The sequence below is a fragment of the Aulonocara sp. 'chitande type north' Nkhata Bay genome, linkage group LG6 (assembly GCF_057382095.1).
Source record: "Aulonocara sp. 'chitande type north' Nkhata Bay isolate Kocher_YH1m ecotype deep benthic linkage group LG6, A_spYH_male_GT1.1, whole genome shotgun sequence".
Taxonomy (NCBI): Eukaryota; Metazoa; Chordata; class Actinopteri; order Cichliformes; family Cichlidae; genus Aulonocara; species Aulonocara sp. 'chitande type north' Nkhata Bay.
Window position 1 is genome coordinate 39647599 of NC_141349.1, and position 23575 is coordinate 39671173.

Consider the following 23575-nt stretch of genomic DNA (forward strand, 5'->3'; position numbering starts at 1 on the left):
TCAACTTTGAGGAAAATGAGGCAACACCCCCACCCACATCAAGACGTTCTCATTTTTTTCCTCTCCTCTCTACAGCCTGTAACACATCAGAATAAACTTCAAAAGGTCTTCAGACATAATGACTTTCCCAGAGTTATCTCCCTGGAGGCCACAGCAACAACTGCACATTAATAGAATTACCTGGAGTCAATCATAGAGGATAATTGAAATAAATTACAGACCATTATTTTGCAACAGTGCAGTCCCCTGGCCCCAAGAAAAGCTGATTCTGTTGAAGTACAAGGCCAAATATTTTTCTTCACACCCCTACACTTTTTCCTGGAAAGTTGATGACTGAAATCTGGACCAGGCACGTTCAGATACTGGTGGAAATAAGAAAATTCCCAGACCTTTGGCCACTGTGAGTTGAAAGGAAATGAGCTTTTTGAAGCTGCTACATCTCCAGAGCCAGCTGGGTTTCAAATGAAACTGAACGGGTTTTGATTCCAATTTATTTATTTTTTAATGCAAACACTTACACACTGCTGTCTGTCATCGACATGGAATCATCTGTTGTGGCATCGCTGGAGATCTCGCTGTCATTGGCACTGGTGGCAGGGGCAAAAATGTAGCCAGAGTTCACAAAGTACGGGCTGGCGGGGTCTCCTCGACGGTGGGACCTGTGAATGATCCGGGAAAACATTTGCCTAGAGTTATTGTGATGTCTCTAGATATCAAATCAATACAGTTAAAAGAGGTGACACCCCTGGGGTATGGGGGTTGTGTTTATTTGCTGTTTCCTGCTGTTGTTTGTTATATCATAGTTATAAAAATGATTTGCGTCTGCTTGGACTTTGTCTTGCCGTCTTTCTCTGCAGATATCTCTGAGTCACTTTACTGAGAGTTTGGGGCCTGAGGAATGTGACAACAGTGCAATAGATGGAGCTGTAAGTCCTCTTTTTCTTGCCTCGTCTAGTATCACTCTCTCTTTCATGTTTTGCCTCCCTAAAATACAAGCATTCAGTTTTGGGGGGTGGTTATGGTTGGAGTGGGTGAAATGAGCAGCCGTGCTGTGTGTGAATGAACACCAGCGTTTCCCTTCTTTCTCTCTCCTCTGCTATCCCTCTACTCTTTCGCCATACTCCTGCTCTTTTCCACTTTGAAACTCCACTCTTGTTCCTTGGAGTGTTTTCTCCTCCATACCCTCCCTCTTTTATCTCTCTCTTTCTCTCTCTCGCTATCATCCAGTCTGGGGCCCCTCCTCTACCAACTCTCCCCTGCTTTCCTTTCTAAAGTCTCTCTCTTTCTCTGTCTTTTTACTCTCTCCTGCTGTGTTGCATTCCTGTTCCACTAGTGAAGGGGGTGGACAAGGAAGAAAGAGGGAAGAAGAGGGAGGGGGAACGAGCTTTAGAGGGGGAGTGAGAAGGAGAGAGGGAAAGGGGGAAGGAGGGCCCCTTTCTTTATGAGAATGCCTTCTGCCGGCAGTGCTGAGGAGAACCCCAGCATGACTAAAGCCGTAGGCCCCAAGCACAACCCTGACCTTTGGAAGGTCCACGCAAAGAGTCAGGTATTTAGCACAGCTGGCTCCTCACCCCCCCCCCCCCTCTTTCTCCATCTCTTTTCTTTCTTTCATGATCCCCCCCTTCCTGTATTCCCCCCTTTCCCTCCTCTTGTCTCTCCATGTCTCCCTCCAAAGCATGCTTAGTCTCTGTCAGACAGATTTTTCTGTTAAAAGAGGTGAGATAAAAGTGCTGGGCAGAAAAGAAAGAGGAAGGAAAACACTGACACACACAATCTATGGCAGAGTGGGATTGGTGGTTGAAGCTGCGGAACTGAGCTGAGGATGTTTTTGTTGTTGTGTTTCTGTATCACTTTGGAGTTTAGTGTTGGAGGTTTCTCAAAAAGAAGGGGAAAAAAGAATCTGTGCAGTGGCAAAATTAGTTCCACATGTTTGAGATGGAAATTGGTTGACCTAAAGGGATGGTGAGGGGCAGGCAGGGGGAAAGGGGGAGAGTGTGGGTGACGGAAGGGAGAAAGGGGCTCTCTCTCCCCCCTGCTTTTCTTTTAGTGAAAAACAAGAATGCAGGGGATCACACCAGGAGAGCAGGATATGCCCACATGTCAACAAAACCCGTGCTTATTGGTTCCTAACCCAACAAGGTCACTTCCAAGCAAATGAGCAACTGTGCTAAGATGTTATCTGACATCTGCTCACATGAAGGCTAAAACCCTCGAGGGAGTCCTTAGGTAGACTTATTGCACTCAATCAATTATTTTTGTACACTGTTATTAAAAAAGTTGGGCTTGAGACAATTTTTATCTCAGCTCATTAAATGTTTAGATAACTTGACAGGAAAAGTATGGATTATCTATAAATTGCACTTTTCCTACCAAACCACAAGACATTGTCAAACCTCTAAGTAATAATTGCCTCCAGATGTGAGGACAAAGTAGTTGAGTGGAAAAAATAAGTACCCTTTGATGGAGGTTCATGCATAAAATCCACTTTTTGAAAATGTTCCTGGCTTGAAAAGATTTCAGCTGTTGGACAATGTGTGGGACGAGCTCTTAAGATAAAAGCACAAATACTTTGCACAAACAGTTCTTTCATCTCTGACCAAGAGAACAATATCTCCGCTTGGCATAAGACTGACTGCACAGTTCTTTTAACTCTCTATTACCATTTCTATGTATAAATGAGATTTTGTGGCAGTATACACCAGCTCTATGGGTTATGGAGCAGAACAAAGAAGGAAAAAAAAGCTGAAAAACTTTACAATAGCACATCATACTGTTTAATGTAGCTGTAACAGTCATGAGGTTTGGTGTCTAAATTCATTCCTGAACCGGAGGAAGGGTTTCAAAGCACAGGAAACTTGAGCAAGCCAGCAGAGGGCTGCCTGCAAGACACCATTTACTTAAAAGGAAGGCTCAGATGCATTGATGTTTTGTACCCACCCCGCCCCTCCACCCCTCCAACCCCTCCAACCCCTTGACTAACTGCAAGGCAGGAGGGCACAAATATACAGGCATGTTCCTCTGAGACCCTTTGATCAAGTTCCTTTACCTCTCTCGCAGGCATTTGTGAAATACCTGCCACATATTCAGTGTAGTTTAACTAATGAGGGATCATGACCACAGTAAGCAATGCTCAATAAAGCAACAAGCACTGAGAAGTAATTACACAGGCATGCACTTCTAGGTGGGCGCTGCTCTTACCTGCAACTGTTTTCCAGCACTTCAGCTGCTGTCCGGATGGTAGCGGTAGCCCTCAGGTTTTTGGCAGACAGTCCGACCACAGACCCTAACGTTTTTGCCTTCAGGTCGTTACAACTCCATTCCTCTTCTTCCATGAGAGGAGGAAGGTATCCGCACATCAGCTTGAGACTGCCAAGACCGCCGTGGTTCATGTATGCCGCGTTCTCGCAGCCGGTGCGCACGTATTCGAGGTATATGTCAGAGGTCAAAAACATCTGGTATGCATTCTCTTCCATGTTGGACTGAATTTCCGTCTGTGCTTGGTCAAACATGGACGAGTCTATTTGTTGTTTCTTAATACTATCCCTTATGAAGGCCTTGGTGGCCGGTTTCAGTTGCTTGGCGACAATGCTGTTGTTCTCGATGTACCGCTTGAAAATAACTTTGGCAACTCGCAGCGTTTTGGTATCCTTTAAGTCCATTTGCCTGAAGCCGTTGCAGGCGAACCAAAAGTCCAAAGTGTCCACGCAATTCTCCCGCTCCAAAAAGGTCTTAAAGAGGTGAGCGCCGTCTTGGTCGCCCAGGAGAAAATGCAGCGACTTTGTCCACCGGACTAGAGGCGAGTCCGGGGACGCGCTGCCCTCTGGCTCCCCGAGTCCATCCTCGTTCCTCCGCGGTGTGGAGCCGGGAGGAGCGGAGGCGGCGGGGATATCTTTAACCTTGCTCTGGGCTCTCATTTTGGCAGATCTGCTGGGGTTGTAGCATGACGCCTCTCCCTCCTCCCCCGGTACCGGAGGACGAGGAGCATCTTCTCGGAAGCTACTGCTGATGTGCTCCGTAAGCGCCCTGCTCATGGCTCCAGCTCTGGTTGCCGTGTGAGAGTGCCGTCGTGCCTCCACTGAGCTCCAGCCTAATCCTCCTCACTCTCTAAAAGCAGCAGGGGAGCTTCTCAGCTCCTCTTCACTCTGAAACACAAAGTATTGATCTAATCAAAGCCAGATCCTGCTGAACTTCAAAGAAAGACATCAAGTAAACAGTCCCTTTCAAAAAAACCTCGCCGGGTTCACAGAGAAAGGAAATATGAAAGGCTTTCTTCGTTTCATTTATCTATTTATAATCTAAATGAGAGATCAACTGCAGCCTACATTCTCAACGTGCATTGATCTGCCACATCAAAACACATTTTACAAGAATAATCATCTCACACAGCCACACTCTTCACCAAACCGTATTCTCACAACTGTGGCTTACACGTGTTTTCCTAACGAGTCCATGTCACAGGCTTCAACTCCAATTTATTCCCAATCTGTTTCGGACGACCGTACTGTACCCCTTGCCTGCATCACGCACACTCGCACTCACTTCCACACTTGTCCTCACTATCCCAGAAATGAACAGCCAAACTGCACCTGATCTGCACCACAATGACCTTAAAACGCTGTAATGTGCGAGAGGTAAAAAGCCCCGCGGGAGAATCCGGTCGCCCATGCGTAAGTGGAAGCGATCAGTCGCCTAAATATCTAGAAGGTTATTACAGCACATTAATAAAGCCACAGAACCGGTAACGTGTTTAAACTACCAACACGAAAAGAAACACTTAATATTAGGAGGGGGAAAAACAAAATAAAAAAACTGATCCCGTGCCAGAGATTTTAATCGGAGCCTGAGCGTAAAAATGCAGACTACTAAAGCACTGCCACCATAAATGACAAACTTCTAAAAGGCTGTTGCAAGTGCTACACAATCATTTACAGTCTTAACAGCCAGTGTATACACCACGGTGAAACCGACACTAAAATCCAGTGGATGAATTAACGAGCGTAAAATAACATACCATCGCAGACAGATCCAAACACAGTGAAACCCGTTAAAAAGTTAAACTGTTACTCCATTTTTTAGTTGAGACGAATACACTCCAAAAACTCCCCGAACAGTAATCCAGCACAATAGAGATAAAACGTCGTGCTATTTCAAGTCATGCCACATGTGTCCGCAAAACAAGCGCCGTAGTTTAATGTACCCTGTCCCATTCAACAACTGACCTCAGAGTAGGCAGGCTCAGTCCCTATGTAGATCACTGGGGGTGTCAAAATCTGGAGGTTGAGGGGAGGGGGGCTCCGACTGACGAATGCATCCCACTTTTTCTCCCCAGTCAGAAGACGCACCATCCGACAAATATTCGGTTTTTATCTGGGCTACACATTCATACGCGCGCGCGCACACATAAGCTTCTTATCTATCTCACCGTATTTCTCGCCCACAAACAAGAAACATAGCCCGCATTTCTCAACTTCAAAGCTCAGCAGCAGCACATCAAAGCGGCCAAGAGAGGGGGCCTGTGGAACAGCTTTCCTACAACTTACCATCCATGTACCCGAGTAGCCTCTTCGATTAGAAAACGTGAAAGTAAAGTAGTCCCAACAACAGGCTGCGCATATATACAACCAGCCCCGGCTCTGCTCCTTGTACCGTCACATCGGACAGTTTTTTTTACCCTTAAATGCGAATAAAGGAGAAGAGCTTTTCTCTCTCTACTTTTCTCCCCAGGTAGTGTTTCAAGAAATCATGGCAGGCGGTAGAAATCCTCCGGGCTGTTTCTACACCAACTGGGCTAAAGGTTTAACTGTGGACTTCAAAGTAATGAACCGCTGGCCTGGTCCCGGAAGATACATAAAAACCCAGCGCTCCGGCTTCGCAATATTCAACAAAATAAAAAAAATAAAAGCGAGTAGGAAGACGGATAGTTAAGTGGGATTGTCTGATAATTTTATCGTGTATTTTGTTCTGCTGCTCTTAATCAGCAGACTTTAGCGTTTCGACGTTTATTAATTAAGGTTTATTAAACTTTTCTAGACGGGGACGGGATTTAGTTGTGTGCCAGGACCTTATCAAAGACAAGCAATCTCGAGCCAACTCCCCGAGGCTTTGGAGCTTGAAGTAAGTGATCTGCCGCGCCAATGGCGTTACTCTCACAGTCTGTCTGTTACTACACAAAGTTTCAACAGAAACACAAAGCAAACAAAAGCGATACTTTTGTTGTATGTGGCTCCTTGGAGTGACAGCAGTAGCAGAAGCCATTATAATGAATACTTTTCTGTGCATACTGCTGCAGCCTTTATGTATCACCTGTTGTACAGCAGGATATTTCTTAATTATTCCACCAGTTTGTGGCACTATTATACTCCCAGTTTTTCCCATATTCCGTCTAAATGACAGATTCCCCAGAGTACAGGGAATGACAGTAAATAAGTTATGCTTAAATATGACTTCAAACAATGTCCACGATGATTTAAAACTTATTCTTTTGGGTTATAGCACTGCTTTGATAATCCCATGGAGTGTAACTGTCAAATAATTTACATATTAGTCACAGGATTTTAGCCACAAAGATGTCAACCTAACTCACTTGCCAGTTCCACATTCAGCTAAAATGGCACAGCATGACATTTTGATTGAAATTGGACACAGAGCAAAGGCAAGAGCTGTTCTCTAGTCTTTTAATTCACATGACTTCCCTAATGTCATTGTGACAGAATCTTAAAGAGTGGGTTAGACAGTGATCCAATCCCATGGTACTTCAAAGGCTATATTGTCCCTTTGATGTTGTAAATCAACTTTAAAGGAGAATATAATTATATAAGTCAGAGGATTCAAATTCACAAAACTCTCATGATGGTACAGGACAAGAGAAGTAATGAAATCCAACTTCTCTGAGGTCCCCAAGTGGTGATTAATTCATGTCATACATCGGGAAATAAGCATGCTTTGTACCAGATCCCATGTGGATTCACCGTTGTGTCTGCATGTCTTTTGTATTTACATTCATTTATGTTCCCAGTTGGCGTTACTAATTGCTGAGTAAGATCAGCAACCATAAACCCAAGACAACATATGTATAGATATGTATATGTGTGACAATCAAGACATCACCTGCTGGTTTCTGGATGTACAAACCCAATTCCCAAAAAGTTGGGACTTTGTGTAAAATAGAATGCAATGATTTGCAAATCTCACAAACCCAGATTTTTTTCACAATAGAACATAGAAAACATATCAAATGCTTAAACTGATACATTATAATACTTGTGAAAATTGTAGCTCATTTTGAATCTGATGGTATTTAATGTCTCAGAAAAGTTGGGATAGGTGCAACAAAATGCAGAATAAAGTAAAAAAGAAACAGACATTTCCTGAACACAGAACCTTTTGAAATTAATTAGCACAGTTACCAACAGGTCATTAACATGATTGGGTATAAAAAGAGCATCTTAGGGACAGAGTTTCTCAGAAGTACAGATGGGCAGCAGTTCACCAATCTGCAAAAACCTTCAAACTGGGAAATTCTGAATAATATTGCTGAGTGTAAGACTGCAAAGCCTTTGAATATCTCGTCAACTACAGTAAATAATATCACAAATATTTGGAGAAATCTCTGTGCGCAAGGGACAAGACCAAAAATCAATACCTGATGCTCCTGATCTCCAGGCCTTTAGGCAGTTCTACATAAAAAAAAACAGTCATTTAAATCACTGGATGAATTCAGGAACACTTACAGAAATCACCGTCTGTGAACACAGTTCACTGTGTCACAAAGGTTAAAGCTCTATCATGCAAAGAAGAGGTATGGGGAAACACTGTAATCTTGTTTAAAATGGACTGGGGAAAAGTGGAAAATTGGAAAGACAACATTTTAAAATCCTTTTGGAAAACATGAATATTGTGTTCTCTGGACAAAATAACAGAGGGACCCTCCGGTTCGTTATCAGCACTCAGTTCAAAAGCTTGCATCTCTGCAAGCTGAATGGGCGCGCATTAGTGTCTATGGAATTGGCAGTTGCACATCTGGGGAAATCCCATAATTGCTGGAAGGTATAAATTAGTTTTAATGCAAGATTTTCTCATTTTTTTCAGGGGTGACTTTGCATATTTTTGCAAGACAATACCAAACTAAACCATATAGTGCATTTATTACAGCAGCATGGCTGTAATATGGAGTGAAGAAGAAAATGGGTGAAAAATGGCAAACGGGAGAAGTAATTATTTTAAATGACACATTTTTAATATCATAGGTTATATCATAAATGATTTTTTTGTCGTGTGTTGAGTATTGCAAAATCACTGTATCATAATTCCATTCATCCATCTGCAGTAGTATAAGATCGTACTGTTTCTGTTATAGATACTTGCTCCCTGCAACGATATTTTGTTTCTGACATATTGTGTTGTGTATTTTTGAAATAGTTCAGCTTTCTACAGAAAACTAGTACTTTCTTTTTTTTTCTTTACAGCAATGGAGTCCAGCTGATTACATTGACATCCTGCCAACCACTTCCTGAATGTTGCATGTTTTTAGGAAATTTTCACTGGTGTTATCAGAAAGCTGCATGACAGCAGACAGCAGAGTCTCTCTCTTTTGTGTGTGTGTGTGTGTGTGTTTGTTTGTGGGTGTGTGTGTGTGTGTGTGTGTGTGAGTGTGTCTGTGTGTGAGAGAGAGACAGTTTGAATATTAAGAGGTCATTCATCATTGCTTTTAGTTTACTACTGGATGATTCTGTAAATGGAACATTGCACAAATCCAAACAATCCAGCACCCAAAATGCTCCATAAGTGCCTCAGTCTGCGAGATGGAACGCGAAATAGGTCAGCAGCATTGGCACTATGACGTTCAAGTGACATTTGGCTGATCGTGAGGTCCAAATTAAAGCCATGAAATATGTAGCCGTAGTGTTATCTGCACACTGACATCTTTAAAGTCAGCTTTGAAAGGAGAATTGTGATATAGAGGGGTTATAAAATGTAATTTTTGAAGTGCAGGACAATCTTAAAAGTAGGATATTTCACATTTTGGATAAGATGCTATCTTCACTCAAATTAAATTAGGCCGCACATCTCACTGGGAAATGGAGAAAAAATGAAAAAATGAATTTTTGCTGACAGGCCGAGAGCCTGCTCGTGCTTTGCTAAGTCTACTTTTAATGACGTGCAATGTTAGGCTATTGAAGATTTGTTTGTTTTTAATCCGTTTTCTATGAGTCAGACTGCTGTGATCAACAAAGATGGAAGAAAAACTGCAAGCTGCTGCCTACTTTAATTCATTTGACAAGTGTCATGAGATTCTAAGCCCATGAGACCACACCTGCTGACCTTATGAATGTGCGCTCTTCTGCTTAGCAGTGTCAAGAGAGAGAGGGTGCTGTAAAGTGGCCGCAAGAAGCCCCTTTTTGAAGTTGACCCTGCCCTGACCCTTTTGTTGAGGCCCTAACCATTTCACAGGAAGATCCAAATGCTTTAAAAGCACAATACAGGACGAGAGTGCTGCCACTGACTTGCTATAAAGCCCCAATAAAACAGGGTGACCTGGAGGCTAATTGGGAGCTCGTGGTTCCGAAGAAATTAAAGGCATCTGGTGCATCAGCATAGAACATAGATGAAGATCATCTTAAATTGTAGCTCATATTAAAGGCAGAGACAAGGTATGTATTTTCACAGGAAAAAGGACATAAATTTATGACAGTGAAAATTAAGGAATGATTTTTCTAAAACAACATTATTTTAGCTTTTCATTGCATTAATTGCATCACTCAGACAGTAGGCCTCTATACCCACTTTTTGTCGCTTTTTCATAAGAAACTTTGGATTTGCATCACATCACAGCGAACAATAAATTCTATACAGCTCATTTTTAGTCCTCCTTCCTCTACTCAAAATCCTACACTTGAGCTAAAATAGCACAGAAGCAAAAAAAAAAAAAAAAAAAAAAACAGTACAGAGGGAGGATAATTGCAAATAACCCAATATTTGGGAGTTCAAAGGCTGTGGTGGGTTTGAGTGATAATTTTGGCTGAAGCATCACCATAAACACTAATAAAATTAAGTGCGTCGGAGGAAAGAGGGGGCGTGGCCAGGCGTCCCTTTGAACAGACCCTGTGATCAGTTCCCCCTCTCAATTAGCGTATTGTCCACTTCTCCTTTCAGCTGGGAGGGAGGGGGCAGTCTCCCCCTCAGCTTCCCTTTGAAGTGATTATCCCTTTATCTCAAGCCTGAGCGAGGAATATCTTGGGGGACAATGGCAAATTAAAGCCCATATGGAGAGAAGCGTGAATGTCTGTTTGTAGGCTCAGAGAGAAATACCAAAAAAAAAAAAGAATAAAGAAAGAAAGTGGCAGTAGAGAAATAAATAGAGCGGATGAGCGGGAGGCAAATAGCATCATTCAGTGTGAATGAGCTGATGACTGAGTGGTAGATGTCAACACTCATCCAAAAAAAGTAATTTGGGGCTCGTGCTTGAGTTGACACTTGTAGCAAGGAGACTTTGGAAGAGCTGGAAGTGGGGGGTTGCAAAGTTGTATCTGCCATGACAGATGGAGAAAGACGGAGAGAAGAGTGCAGCGATAGAAGGATGAGCATGAAGAAGAGAGAAGAATGTAGTTGTCAGCAGAATCAGATGGCGGTCAGGCAGACAGGCTTGAAGAAGATACAATTAAAGTGTGGAGTTAAGACGGGCTTTGAAGTCGGACATGGTGCATAACACCCTTAAAGTTTGAGAAGGCAGCCATTCATCTGCTTGTTATGGCTTGTTAAGACCATTCCTTTAAAAAGAACCAATTTGAGAAAATAAACTTTAATTTCAACTTCGGGAAGAGTCTAAATAAATCAAGGGTGACAACAATCAGGTTAGGCTTCCAACAAGGTAAAAAATAAGAAATAAAACTTGAATGGTCATCTTTTGAAAGCTGAGTGAGGGATTTGCTATAGAAGCTGTGGGGTGCATGTGAGTGCTGAGGATGAATAATTACTTTCTCTTCCCACTCTCCCCGTTTTTTTTCTTACAATCCTGTTTTTCGGTGGCTTAAAAGTTTAATAATGTATAGAAACAATGCTTGTGATGCTTGGGCTAATCCGTTTTGGCTTGGCAAACCTTTGTGGTAACCCAAACTCTATCTGATGTGAGCAAATGTTTGCCAAGCCAGTCTGTACAGACGGACAGAGTGTGCGACTGTTTGTGTTTCTTTCATTCTTCCTAAGGTGGAAGACAGTTTGCACAGCTAGAAAAACAATCTGCTTGCTGGATTGCTTTGTTATAAATGTCTACAGAACTATAAAAAAATTACCCTGCTAAAAAAAACCCCCCAAAACAATAATAAATAATAATGAAGGGACAGTTTGAAATCACATCAGATCTCAGTTTGTGGAAAGAAGTCATATCTATACTGATATGAACTGGGAACTGAAAGATGCCACATAGTTTAATGGAAATTAATTTATCAATCTATAGAGGGGTGAATTCAAAGGTACCCCAAAAAACAATGTGAAAGAATGATGTGGCATGCTACTTCATTGCAGCACAGAGAAATGCAAAAGTAATGTAACAAGTAGCGTAACAAATTACTTTCTCCTGGGAGTAATTAAATAATGTACTGCATTACCTTTGAGAAAAATGTTCTGTGTAATATGTGTAATACATTACTTTTTGGAGTAATGACCTTAACACTGATCACAACAAAGAAAGCAAAGACTCAAACATGGACAAACATGTGACAACATAACATGCAGTTAATTTGCATAAATGTAATGTCTTTGATGTGCTGCTTAGAGATAGCGGCAACTCTCAAATTGGAGCTAATTAGAACCTAGTAAGAACTGATAACAGAATTGATAAGGAATCTAATCGATGAGTTCTTATTAATTCCCATCTCTACTGATACCTAATGACAGTCGGTGCCGTTGCGTAGCTCATGGAGCTCTTTAAGTCCCTCCATGGATATGTCTCCCCAGGCCATCACTGACCACTGACGAACTGGACACGCTGTACAGTGTTACAGGCAGTTTAATGTTCTCCACAGTGTTCTCCTGCTCTCATCTGTGAAAAGTACCGAGCACCAGTTGGGGACCTGCCAGTTTTGGGATTCTATGGCAAATGTCAACCGGGCTCATGGTGCTTGGTAGTGAGCACAGGGCCCAGGAGAGGATGCTGAGGCCATCCACATTAAGTATATTTGAAAATGTTTGGTTAGAGACATTCACAGCAGTACCCTGCTGGGCATCATGTTGTAGAGCTTGGGCAGTTCTCATCTTGTTCCTCCTTGCAAAAATGAGCAGATACAAGTCCTGCTGATGGGTTAAAGTCCAGCTATAATAGAGGATAGTCTCCTGGAATTTCCTCCATGCTCTTGTGACTGTGCTGGGAGACACTCCAAAACTTCTGGCAAAGGCACGTATTGATGTGTCATCCTTGAGGAGTTGGACTACCTATTCGGCCACATTAAAGCGCAGGTATTGCTCAGTAGTGACGCTGAGCTTTGCAAAATGCAGAACTAATAAAGAAAAAGTCAGAAAAGCTGAGAAAGAAAAGAAATGTCAGTTGCGTCCACCTGGAAAACCATTTGTGTTTTGGCAGTTGTCTCATTGTTGCCCCTCTAGTACACCTGTTGTTAATTTCATTAACATCAAAGCAGCTGAAACTGATTAACAACCTCCTCTGCTACTTAACTGACCAGATAAATATCCCAGAAGTTTAATTGACTTGATGCTACACTCTGTGCATACTGCGCTAAATTTGCTGTGTCAGTTGTTCCTGCAGTTGTAATTCCATAAAACAATTTCATGAGTATTAATTATGTTTGTTAATTTATCATGCATGAAAAATCAAGTGATTCTCGATTGTGACTGCGAAAGCAAGGCAAATGTTTGAGTGTTCACTTTGAGCTCATTTAGCCGTCCTTAATGAGCATCAGACAAATGATACTGAAAAGTGCTTGATAGCAATTAGCACTAAGACCCATTAGAGGCCAAACAAAACGTTAGTTCAACTGACAACTGCTAACTAACCGAGGCTCTGCTGGACAGCAAATTCAATGCACTGATAAGGAAAATGAATTTGCCGCATAGATCCGGCACTCGGCTGTTGAATTCTGGGCAGAACAGCAAGAAGAGACAACAGTACACAAGAAAACCAGCAGAGAAATGTGACAGCAGTTCATTGTTTAATGTACAACATTTATAGCCATTGTGATTTCAGCACATACACATCTTGCCAGTACCGACACGCTCCAACAGACAAGTATGGCTATGTCCTAACACAGTGTCAGACTCTGCAGCAAAACGAAACAATTCAGTGTGGCTTAGCATTAACCAGACAAATATTTCATCACCTGTGTGAAGGACTGGTGTTATATTAAAACCCTTTTTTTAATTTCTACTTTTAGCTCTGCGAGGTTGGAGCTCCTTCCTACTGTTTGTCACGAAGCCTGTCACAGCAACGAAAGTGGCACTCACAGGATTTAAGGGAGCATAATTACTGAAGATCACATTAATGCAAACACCACATGAAAAAGGACCTAAACTCCGAAACACATGAACCACAAGTTGTAACACAGATACCTGACGAGCTGGTTAGCTGATAAGCTAATGTGAAAGTTAACCGACACTGCATGATCTGATCTCGTGAAAAATTAGAATCTTCCACCAAAAATGCAACGTAATTACTTTTTTTAAATGGCACTTATTATACTAATGTTGTTTGTAACTGTAACCACATATATTTTGGGGACTTCTTTGAGGGGATGTTTGTTATACTTTGACATTAGACTAGAAAAACAATTGCTGGTGTATCAAATATATAAGAAACATCAATTGTCATCAGTGACTTAAGATCAATTTATGCCAGCAGTTGTTGCCATTGCAAATTGCAGCTTCACTGAAGATGACAAGCCTTGCTTTGGTGTTTCGACTTGTTGTGCACTTCTGGATTTTTGTGTGGTTGTCATGTTTTGATTTGTTTTGATTTCATTGATATATCAGTTATAGAAATTGTAATAAACAAGGCATTGGCCCTCAGAGGTTAAAAGCTACAAAAGTGGCTTAAGTGAAAAGTAAAGGAAAATTATGGCTTCAGTCATTTGCATAATGTTAGGCAACTACAACACTTTCATTTTTATGTCAGATTGCAAACTACTGCAAGAAAGCTGTAAACCCATTCAGCAGCTTGGAGAGTTCAAACACACTTTGTGCTCTGAAGTACATAAAGGGAGTACTACTTTCTGCCTGTAGTCTCTAGTTTTACTGGGCAAATTCATTTCCAAATTGTTTTTTGCTGTTCAAAACACAGCCTTGTTGCATTTGAGTGTTCAACAAAAGTCGTTTGAGATTAAAAAAAAAGGAGAAAATCAGAAAAAATATTTCAGTACAAGAGATCAGAAACTCAGAAACGTAAGTCTCTGATTATCTCTCATTCAAATGCAAATTACACCAATAAAACATGAAGAAACAAAAACGCTTGCCAGAGAGAATCCGTGATTTATTATAGCTGTCAAATAGAGATTTTGGCTTATGAAATGACTTACCTGCCAATCATGTGATGATGGTTTTTGTCTTTTAGTTGTCCTAGAATATATTTTCACCATGATCTGCTAGAAAAGCGATTAGATTTCATTAAAACCTTTTCAGGTTGTTTTTATTAAAACATATTTTCATTGCAGTTGCTGAGGGTTTGTGTTAATATGCATGAAAGTAGCACATCTGTAACACATGCTGATTTTTTTTCCACTGTAACATATAAGCCTGTGTGCTAAACTTTGCATAAACTCACCAGCCGTAACATCAAATTTAAAGTTAGAGAACACAACAACGACAACAACAAAATTCCTTCAACTATAGCTTTTATCGTGCTTATGCATGCTTTCATGGTTTCAGTGTGACTCACATTCTTTTAAGATTGTGCCTCACACTCTGAAAGTCCCCAAAAGTTAAATCACAAAGTGCACTTACAAAGCAAAGCCACCCAAAAGCCTAATTTGTAGCATTCAGTCATTTTTAGTAAGAAGCCACTGTGAGTCATATGTGCATAAACAAAATGTTATGAGAAAAACAACTTTTCCTTTTTTTTTGGTTTGAAATTCGTGATTACAGTGGAAATCAAATCCACTAAGGCTAGAGCTCTTAGTAGAAGGCTGTGAGGATGACGATCATGTTATTAGTCATAATGAAAAGCTGATTATATAATAAGCAAGTTTTCTGGAGGATGTTTGAGAGGAAAAATGCTTTGTTCACAAAGTGATGAAAGAAATCAGGAAAAACATCCACATGTTGAAATAGCGATTACCAGATGTGAAACTGCAGTCCCTCCAATGGCCACTCGAGGTTGGATCTAAATGTGGGTCTCCCATAGAGTCCACAATGGCTTCAAAACACGACAAAAACCACCAAATAACCCCGGTGGCAATGTCCTTCTTTTATATACAGTCTATGCTACAGATCACTAACAATAAGTAGGCCGTGTGATGTTTACACAAATACTAGAAACTGACAATGGTCACTTGCACATATGTGTGCATATTCACACATATGTGCATATGAAGTTTTCTCTATAAGTCTGTGTTTGGGTTCACTATAATATTCGGGGCTTTGAATGTTTCCTTTGGGGTTATAATATTTTTACTAAATGAAGAGTTAAGCCCACCTACTGTGAAAAAAGGAAGTCCCAGATGCAGCAAAAGAGTGCGATCGTCTGGGACTTCAACTCTGGCCAGCTGCATATTGTTCATTTATTCCTGAGAGAGTTTCTAAACCGATAACCAAAACTAAGATAAAAGTGTTTTGACCCTTTTGTGAGATGTTTCCCAGTGTCATGCAGCTTCTCAGCAGGTGTGCAAAGGGAGGGTGAGTTTCAAAACACACTGCACAGCAGATAGGCAAAGAGGAACATCAACAAAGCGCTGCTGCTATGCACCTCACTGACTGCTCTGACAACCGATAGGGAAAACATTCCCACAGAGAGAAAAAAAAAGATGGAGAAAGGGTGCGTAGCAAGAAAAAAAAGCTGTAAAGTGAAGGCAGAGGAAAGGAAGAGGGGGGAGAGGGCCAAAGAAATAAGAGGAAGGCATGGAAGAATGAGAGAAAAATGAGAAGAAACGTGTCTGCTTCTCTTATTCATGTATTATGTATTGTTTATATGCTTTAACTACAGCGAATCTGGCATCACAATGTACATGTCATTCCAGAAGACAAGTGAAACTTGATGTTTGAGGAGAACAGCAGGGAGGAGGAAGGAGAAATATATAAACACTGATATTGATGTAAAACGCTATAAAAGCAAATGTTATTGAAGCCTGTGATTTTTTGCTTTCAATGAGACTCTATCTATCTATCTATCGATCGATCAATAGATCTATCTATCTCAGTTTTGCTCAGGCAGTGTGAAATACTTAGGAGCAGCTGGAGGTAGAATGAGTCATCCAACAATCAAATGATCCTCCATTTCACATGTTTAGGTATCATTTTTCTGTTTTGTTTGTGTGTGTGTGCCAGCCAGGCTATGCAGATGAATAACTGACTGAGATACTAGGACCTGAATTTTGAATAAATGATTGATCAATAACAACACTGATGTTTAGTACATTTGTTAAGCATTTTTGGTCACCCCATATATATATATATATATATATATATATATATATATATGCTACTCTATTCTACTCCATTTATTCTGAAACCTGAATAAAGGAGCTTTCCATGACTGACAGTTTAAATTGCTCCTTTTTTCTCCATCAGGTCATCCTGTTTATTAAACAAGCTGTTTTAGCTTTCTTTCCAGCCTACTCCTGATTGGCTGCTCCTCACAAAAAGAAGGTTTTAATAGCAGAAGGGTGGAGGCTCTGGGTGACCAGTAGAGCCGTGTGCCTCAGATGACCATATAAGAGATATCTGTTCTCATCCAGACAGACTTTTTAGAGCAGTCTGAAACCTAACAGGAGATGTATGCTGCTGGATTAAATCTACACCTATGTAGGTATGTCATAACCACAAACCCTTCTGAAACGCTGTGCTATTACTTACGCACACATTGCACTGATGCAGCTATCAATCACTGTGATTGGCCCGTTTTGTACCATTATTCCCTCCTGTGCACGTCTGGATGCTTTTTGTTTTGGTTTTGGTTTTCAGGTCAAGTATGACAAACTCCACTGCCAACTAGTTTAGAACAACAGAGGCACATTGGGACAAGTATAAATACTAGAAACTGACAATGGTCACTAGCAAAACTGTTATTGGCTCTCCTTAGAGTCCACACAAGTAAAAATTAAGTTATGATTCATAATCAGTACTTGTAAAAAAGCAGACATCATTACTTGAAACTTTGGCTGTGTTTAATATGACTTTATCATCGGATAATAGACCATCCCACAGAAATGTAACATAATTGTACTCATGTGAGCCAAGAGACTGTGTGCTTTATTAAAAAAAAAGGCTGAATATAACTTTGCCGCTATTTCCATTATTATTTTGTCCACCTCATGTACAGAGAAAAACATACAACAAAAAATAAACACAGTAGAGGAAAGGGCACAGCAAGAGAAAAACAGCAGTAAGAAAATTATTTTCAATGCGTTCCAGTTCCTGAAGAACAAAAATAAATTAATATACTTCACCCTTCAGCATTTTTGGAAACACTTCTGAAACTTTCAGTCTACTAATGCTAGCCAGTAATGCCACGTCTATTCCAAAGATGCAAACGTTTTGACTACTGGGAAGCCCTAACGGTAAGCTGGGGGAATAATAGATTGTGGGAGTGAAAAGGTCATCAAGGTTCACCGGGACCCATATCAACAAGCAAAACCACCTTGGAGTTGAGCTGAGGGGAAAGCAGGCTGTCAGTTATTACTGCTCCTCCGGCGGCACCTCAAATGTGTCAACAAAGCAGTGCGAAAGGAGCATGCTCCGCTGTTTGCCCTCCCACACCTGAAGACGATGTGATAGGTGAAAGTGGAGTAAGAGAAAAGATGTGAGAAAGTGTGGTGGGGTTGGGGGATAGGAGCCCACCCTTTCACCCTTAACTCCTCTACCACCAATCCCCCCCCTCCTCAATCTCAGAATAAAACCCGGTGCCATAAAATGTAAGAGCAGGCAAACAGCTCCTCCCTGACTTGTCGGGGGAGTTTGTTTTAAAGTGGAAATGAGGCTGATGCGGCACTTGGTGATTAGCCCCCCAGCTAACATGAAAGGAGAGGAAAAGACAGCTGCTAATTTTCTCCTTTGACCTTTGGCTCCTGCTGGTATTTCATACAAACGTTGATTTATGGAGGAGCCTGACAACTAACTGCTACTAGAGGGATTACCGTAAGAGAAACGGAGCGAGAGAGAGAAAAAGAGTCTGACCTCTAAGGACTCCCAGTATCTAGATTTTTTATTTCTATCTCTGTCCTTTTTATTTCATTTGTCCTTCTCTGCTTTCCCATATCTCTTTGTTGATTTTCCTTTGCCGTTCTGTCTGCCTGTGGATTTCCAACTCATTTTTTCCATCTTTATTTATATTCTGCTTCTGTCTGCATTTGTCCTTCATCCTGTCCATCTACTCGCCACCGTCCCTTGAGTTCTCATACTCTTCTATATATACACTCTGAAATAACCATCAGCGCATTAGTCTCTTCTTTGCTCACTCAGATTATCATTACAAACTGCCCGTCTAAAAACAAACCCAGACATCCTGACGCCCTGTGGTGCAAAAATGAGAAGGATGACACCGTGCGGAAGCTCTTTGTCATCCACCGCGCAGTGCCCACTACTTTAGCTGCAGGGAAATCCCATCTAAGTTCAGTTTCATTTCAGTTCTGAATCCCATGCGTGGATTGGTCCCATATAAGGAGGCCCTGTAACGGCCTCTGGGGCAGTAGACACCAAGGAAATGAAGATTCGGCTGCACATTCTCTTCTTCTTTATTATCGTCTAGCTTTTGTCCCCTCTATTGTTCTCTCAGTTTGCCAAAGGGGAAAATAGGCGCAAGGGGCACAACTTAAAAAAAGAAGGCAGTTACTGGAAAACCCCACTTTAAACATTCAGGTTGGATATTACCTTGCAAATCACAGAATGACTCATGGTTAGGAATACAGGGATCCATGCTGTCCACATAAAATAAACAGTTATATTAATGCTTAACTGTGTTTATATCATAGCCAAAAGCTCCAGACCCATATGCTAAACGCTTCATCTGTTAAAGTAGCCTGAAATGATCCTAACAAGTCATTTGGCTCACAAGATTGTTTTAATTGAAACCAGGTAAAAGGTTGCCAATGTGTTAAGTGGTTCATATGTTGACTTTCTATCAAAATAAATGTTTTTTTTTTTCTTAAATTTATTACACAACATTGTTTCCATGGAGCACGTTTTGCCCTCCTCTTTCAGTGGCTTCACATTATAAGTAAATGTAAATTTAAAATAGTTTAACTATGATTGGAAGCATCTTTCTGGTGCTGTGGTTCTAAAGTTGCTGCTCAGTATAAAACCTTTTATATCCTATTATTAATTTACGCTAGCCCAAATCAGTTTAACTACATTAGAAAAGTTCAGTCCATTTTTGGGGGTTGGAACAACTAAAATAAATACAGGAAAAAGGTGCTGGCTATGGCGCCTTTACTCTGTTACTCAATATGAAACATCAAATGTGTCTCTCATCAGTAGTTGGGCAACCAAACTTGGTACACGGGTCCCTAAAGGTTCTCATTTATATCAGACAGTATATTATCATCGTGTCGACTAGCATTTATGCATTGTCTTAATTTCACAACAACATCTCATTTGTATCCACAAAAGTTAATCTATGCATGATGTTTAATGATGCCATCACATTGCATAGAACCCACCTACCAACAGGCTAAAGTTACTCATTCAAGACAAAACCCACCAGCAGCAGACCAGATAAATAATGCTAGAAGTAAAAAAACGGTTATATCAAGATCAGGTATTTTCTGGCCCCACACAACAAAATCTGGACAGCTCAATGAACACAAGCAACTGATGACTTCTAAAATACATGCAACAGATCTTTCTAGTTAAAGTAAAAGAGAAAAAGATTCCTGGGCTTTCAGACAAGAAATAAGAACATTTTAATGAATGATTTTGCAATCACATGATACACTTTTTGGAATATGGCTGTAACTTTCTAAGTAATACTGGTTAGGCTTCTACATTTCCTTATACGATGCTTAATGGGTAGCCTGCACAGATTTACATACGAACAAAACCTCTTGTTCAGAAGTGGGGGTTGTGGTGGTGACATGAATGAATCAGCATGACTTTTTCAAATTCATCTCTTATTATTCAGATGATTCATCCCTTTAGTTATTACTACCATATTCTGTTTGATTGGGATTAGACAAGGAATCTTGTTGTGATGATATCACCCCCTAACCGAATAGGCTGGACATTCTACACGCACTTAATCACGCCCATGTAAACAGCAATCATCTGATTTTGTTTAAAAGTTGACCAGTTTGTATTGTTTTTAAGCTGAGTCCAGGTTGAAGCATGCTACAGTTCAGCTGGTGATTCAACAGTTCAGTGTTCATCTTGTAGTATTTTAAAAGATAAAACCTCTGTCTCTGGTTTCCAGTGTTGGAAATTCATTCAAACTTTAGCCAAATTGTCAACTGGCAGGGACTTGATTATACACGATGGAGTAAAATATCTAAACCGATTACAAAGCCAGTACCACCAAAACTCTCAGATTATTAAAATCTAACAACAAACCACAATAAATCTTTCCAGCCAGCTGTGTTCACGTGCTGCATGACTTCAACTGTAGCTCTCCCCACCTTTTGTTCTCACCCTCTGGGTTTCATTCAGAGTTCAAGCAGGTCATTAGCAGAGTGATTACAGTGGAAGAGAGGCCATCCATTAAGAAAATGTGCATATATATACATATCTGTGTAAATGGTAAATGGACTGGTTCTTATATAGCGCTTTTCCACTCTTCTGAGCACTCAAAGCGCTTTACACAACTTGTGCATTCACCCATTCACACAACTGACATTCACACACATTCATACTCCGATGAATGCATCGGAGAGCAATTTCGGGTTAGTATCTTGCCCAAGGATATTTGACATGCAGACTAGGGGAAGCCGGGAATCGAACCACCAACCTTCCGATCAGTAGATGACCTGCTCTACCACCTGAGCTACAGCCACCCGTGTGTGTGTGTGTGTGCATTTGCATGTCCCTTTCCCTGTGTGCACATGTGCCTGTCTGCATATGTGTCTGCCTCTATGTAACCATGGTGTGTGTATGTGCCTGTGTGTGTGTGTGCTTCTGTGTGTGTGCGTGTGTGCATGGGTGTGTGTGTGTGTGTGTGTGTGTGTGTGTGTGTGTGTGTGTGTGTGTGTGTGTGTGTGTGCTTGTGTATCAATCACTCCAGTGTGGGTGACTACGAGGAGCTGTTTGTCTTTCTCATAAAAGGGAAAGGGATCAAAAGGGCTGGTCTACCAGCTGGACCTTCAATCACACTGGGACAACGTGACTTTAGAGCCCTGGGCAGCTGGAGCTCTGGGGACTAATGGTGTGTGTGTGTGTGTGTGTGTGTGTGTGTGTGTGTGTGTGCACTCACGCCTGTAAGAATCCTCTTAATCAGGGTCCCTGCACATTTTCCATCACAAAATTCCAGACTTATCATTTATTAGAAAGCATTTCTTGTTTAGCACAGCTGTAACCTTTGAGCCATATTTTTGGCCATCATGTCTCATGGTTATTACTTTGTAGTCAACAAAACAGTTATATCATAATTTAATATTAGTAATACATGACACTACTACCTCAAATCTGCCAGTTATTCATCAAATAAAAGCTTGAAAAGGTTTCTTTTGGACTGAGCATCATTTCAAAATATGACAAAGAAATGAATCAAATGCCAATATTTGAGAACCTGAAGCTCAACCGACATCATCAAATCACACTGCACTCTATATATTTCCAGTCTTAGTTGGTTACTGTTGCGAACTAATCTATTGAAACATGGATGTAGCTTTTGGGTAAGATTACTTAAAATGGTTTCAGTTGACAATTCCTGTGGTTGCAAAAATAAGTCTAGTTGTATAGAAGCTTATGGGGAAGCAAGCCTTTCTTTCCTTTATCAAAATCTTCATTTTATAAACAATGGTCTGCATTTAAGTCAAAAGGGCTGTGGTTAGAGTGGGCCTACCTTGTGATTGACAAGTTGGTAGTACATGTCATCATCTCAGACCTCATATGTATGTTATCCTAATGGAGTACTTTGCCCTCAGAGGCCTCAGGCCTACTTGTGGTTCCTAAAGTTCCCAAAAGTAGCTTTAAGCTAACGTGTAACTATTTTTTTTTTTTTAATGGAAGCCCAGGTGCTCCAATTAATTGTTGGGAAGAGCTACACTGAACTCTCTATGAGTTGAAAGTGGAGGCCAGAAACAATAGGTCTATTGTATGAACAAGTGGATTTCTTATAATGGTTTTACCAACTTTTCCCAATTAAGCAAGATACAATTAAAAATATGATAATACCCAACAATATCCAACATAAGATAAAATGGACTCATACATCAAGATAAAAACCTTGAAATGTTCAGTTTGTACGATACTTAAAGTTTGTAGCTTGACTTGAAGCACTGTGATATAACAACAGGGGAATGTGGTAGTCTTCAAAAAAGTATATGTCAAATTCATCTGTGTTAGAATTTGTGAAAAGCATATTAATAATGTGCATTTCAGTCAAATGACTGTACTGCATCCTTGGCAGCCTTGGGGTTTAAAATGCTGATTATAAAACTCAAGGTTTTGAGTCATCCACCATCTTTCTCTCCCCTTCAGTTCACGTCGTCCCTTCATTGCAAACCAGCAGCACAACGAAGAATGACTGTAGTTCCAAACTTGAAATCAAAGGGGTTAAACAGTTATGTGCAGTTTGGCGAGAATGAAGGGGATTCATTTGTCAGCGTGACAACGGATGCATATAACGTGGATGACAATTCATGTTCCAGAAATAAGCTTTTTAAAAGGGCTCATGATGCAAATTAATTGTCTCAAAGACTGAATGCCAGTGGCATCTTAATGTGACAACAACTTCAAATCCCAGAGAAAAACCATAGACATGGACTTACCTATTGAAGCATTTAAGTTCAGTTCTTATGACGTCTTCCCCCAAATTTAGCCGACACCTATAAAAAACAAACACAGTCAACAACAAATTAAAAATGCTCTTTTGCTTACAGCATGTTTTATCAAAGGTAGTCCCATATAGAAGGCCTTGTGTAGATGCTTCTGTAAGACACTGAGCTGTGAGATAATCTGTGATACTATACAGACTTGAGGGTTTGAAGAAAATCTAGATTCAAGTTTTCAAATGCACAGGAATGCCTGAGCGATTACAAAAAGAGTTCAGCAGCCAGCAAATGAGGTGAGAGTTCAAAATGTTTGCACATTGTTGCAGAGACATTCCACAGACATAACTTATCATATTTCCTTTCGGTGCCCCCTTTCGAGTTTCAAAGTTCCAAAAAGTCGCTACGTGCTTTTCTGCCTGATAAAAATCTCTTTGCTCTTTCACAAAAAAGAGGATTTGACCTGGGCGTGTGTAAGTGTATACATGTGCATTCATGGGAAT

At 40.8% G+C, this 23575-nt stretch overlaps 1 protein-coding gene across 5 annotated transcripts in view; it reads right to left on the minus strand.

Moving 5' to 3' along the window:
- LOC147328494 (axin-2-like) overlaps window positions 1–23575 on the minus strand; it is a 53312-nt gene that overhangs the window by 10851 nt on the left and 18886 nt on the right. The window contains exons 2-4 of one of the 5 annotated variants that reach the window (XM_086296892.1): window positions 23073–23129; window positions 3199–4142; window positions 519–659 (exon numbers count right to left, since the gene is read on the minus strand). In XM_086296892.1, coding sequence (XP_086153018.1) covers window positions 519–659; window positions 3199–4031 — 974 coding nt within the window. In that variant the 5' untranslated portion in view covers window positions 4032–4142; window positions 23073–23129. The other 4 variants (XM_086296891.1, XM_086296894.1, XM_086296890.1 and 1 more) reach the window with 4 other exon arrangements.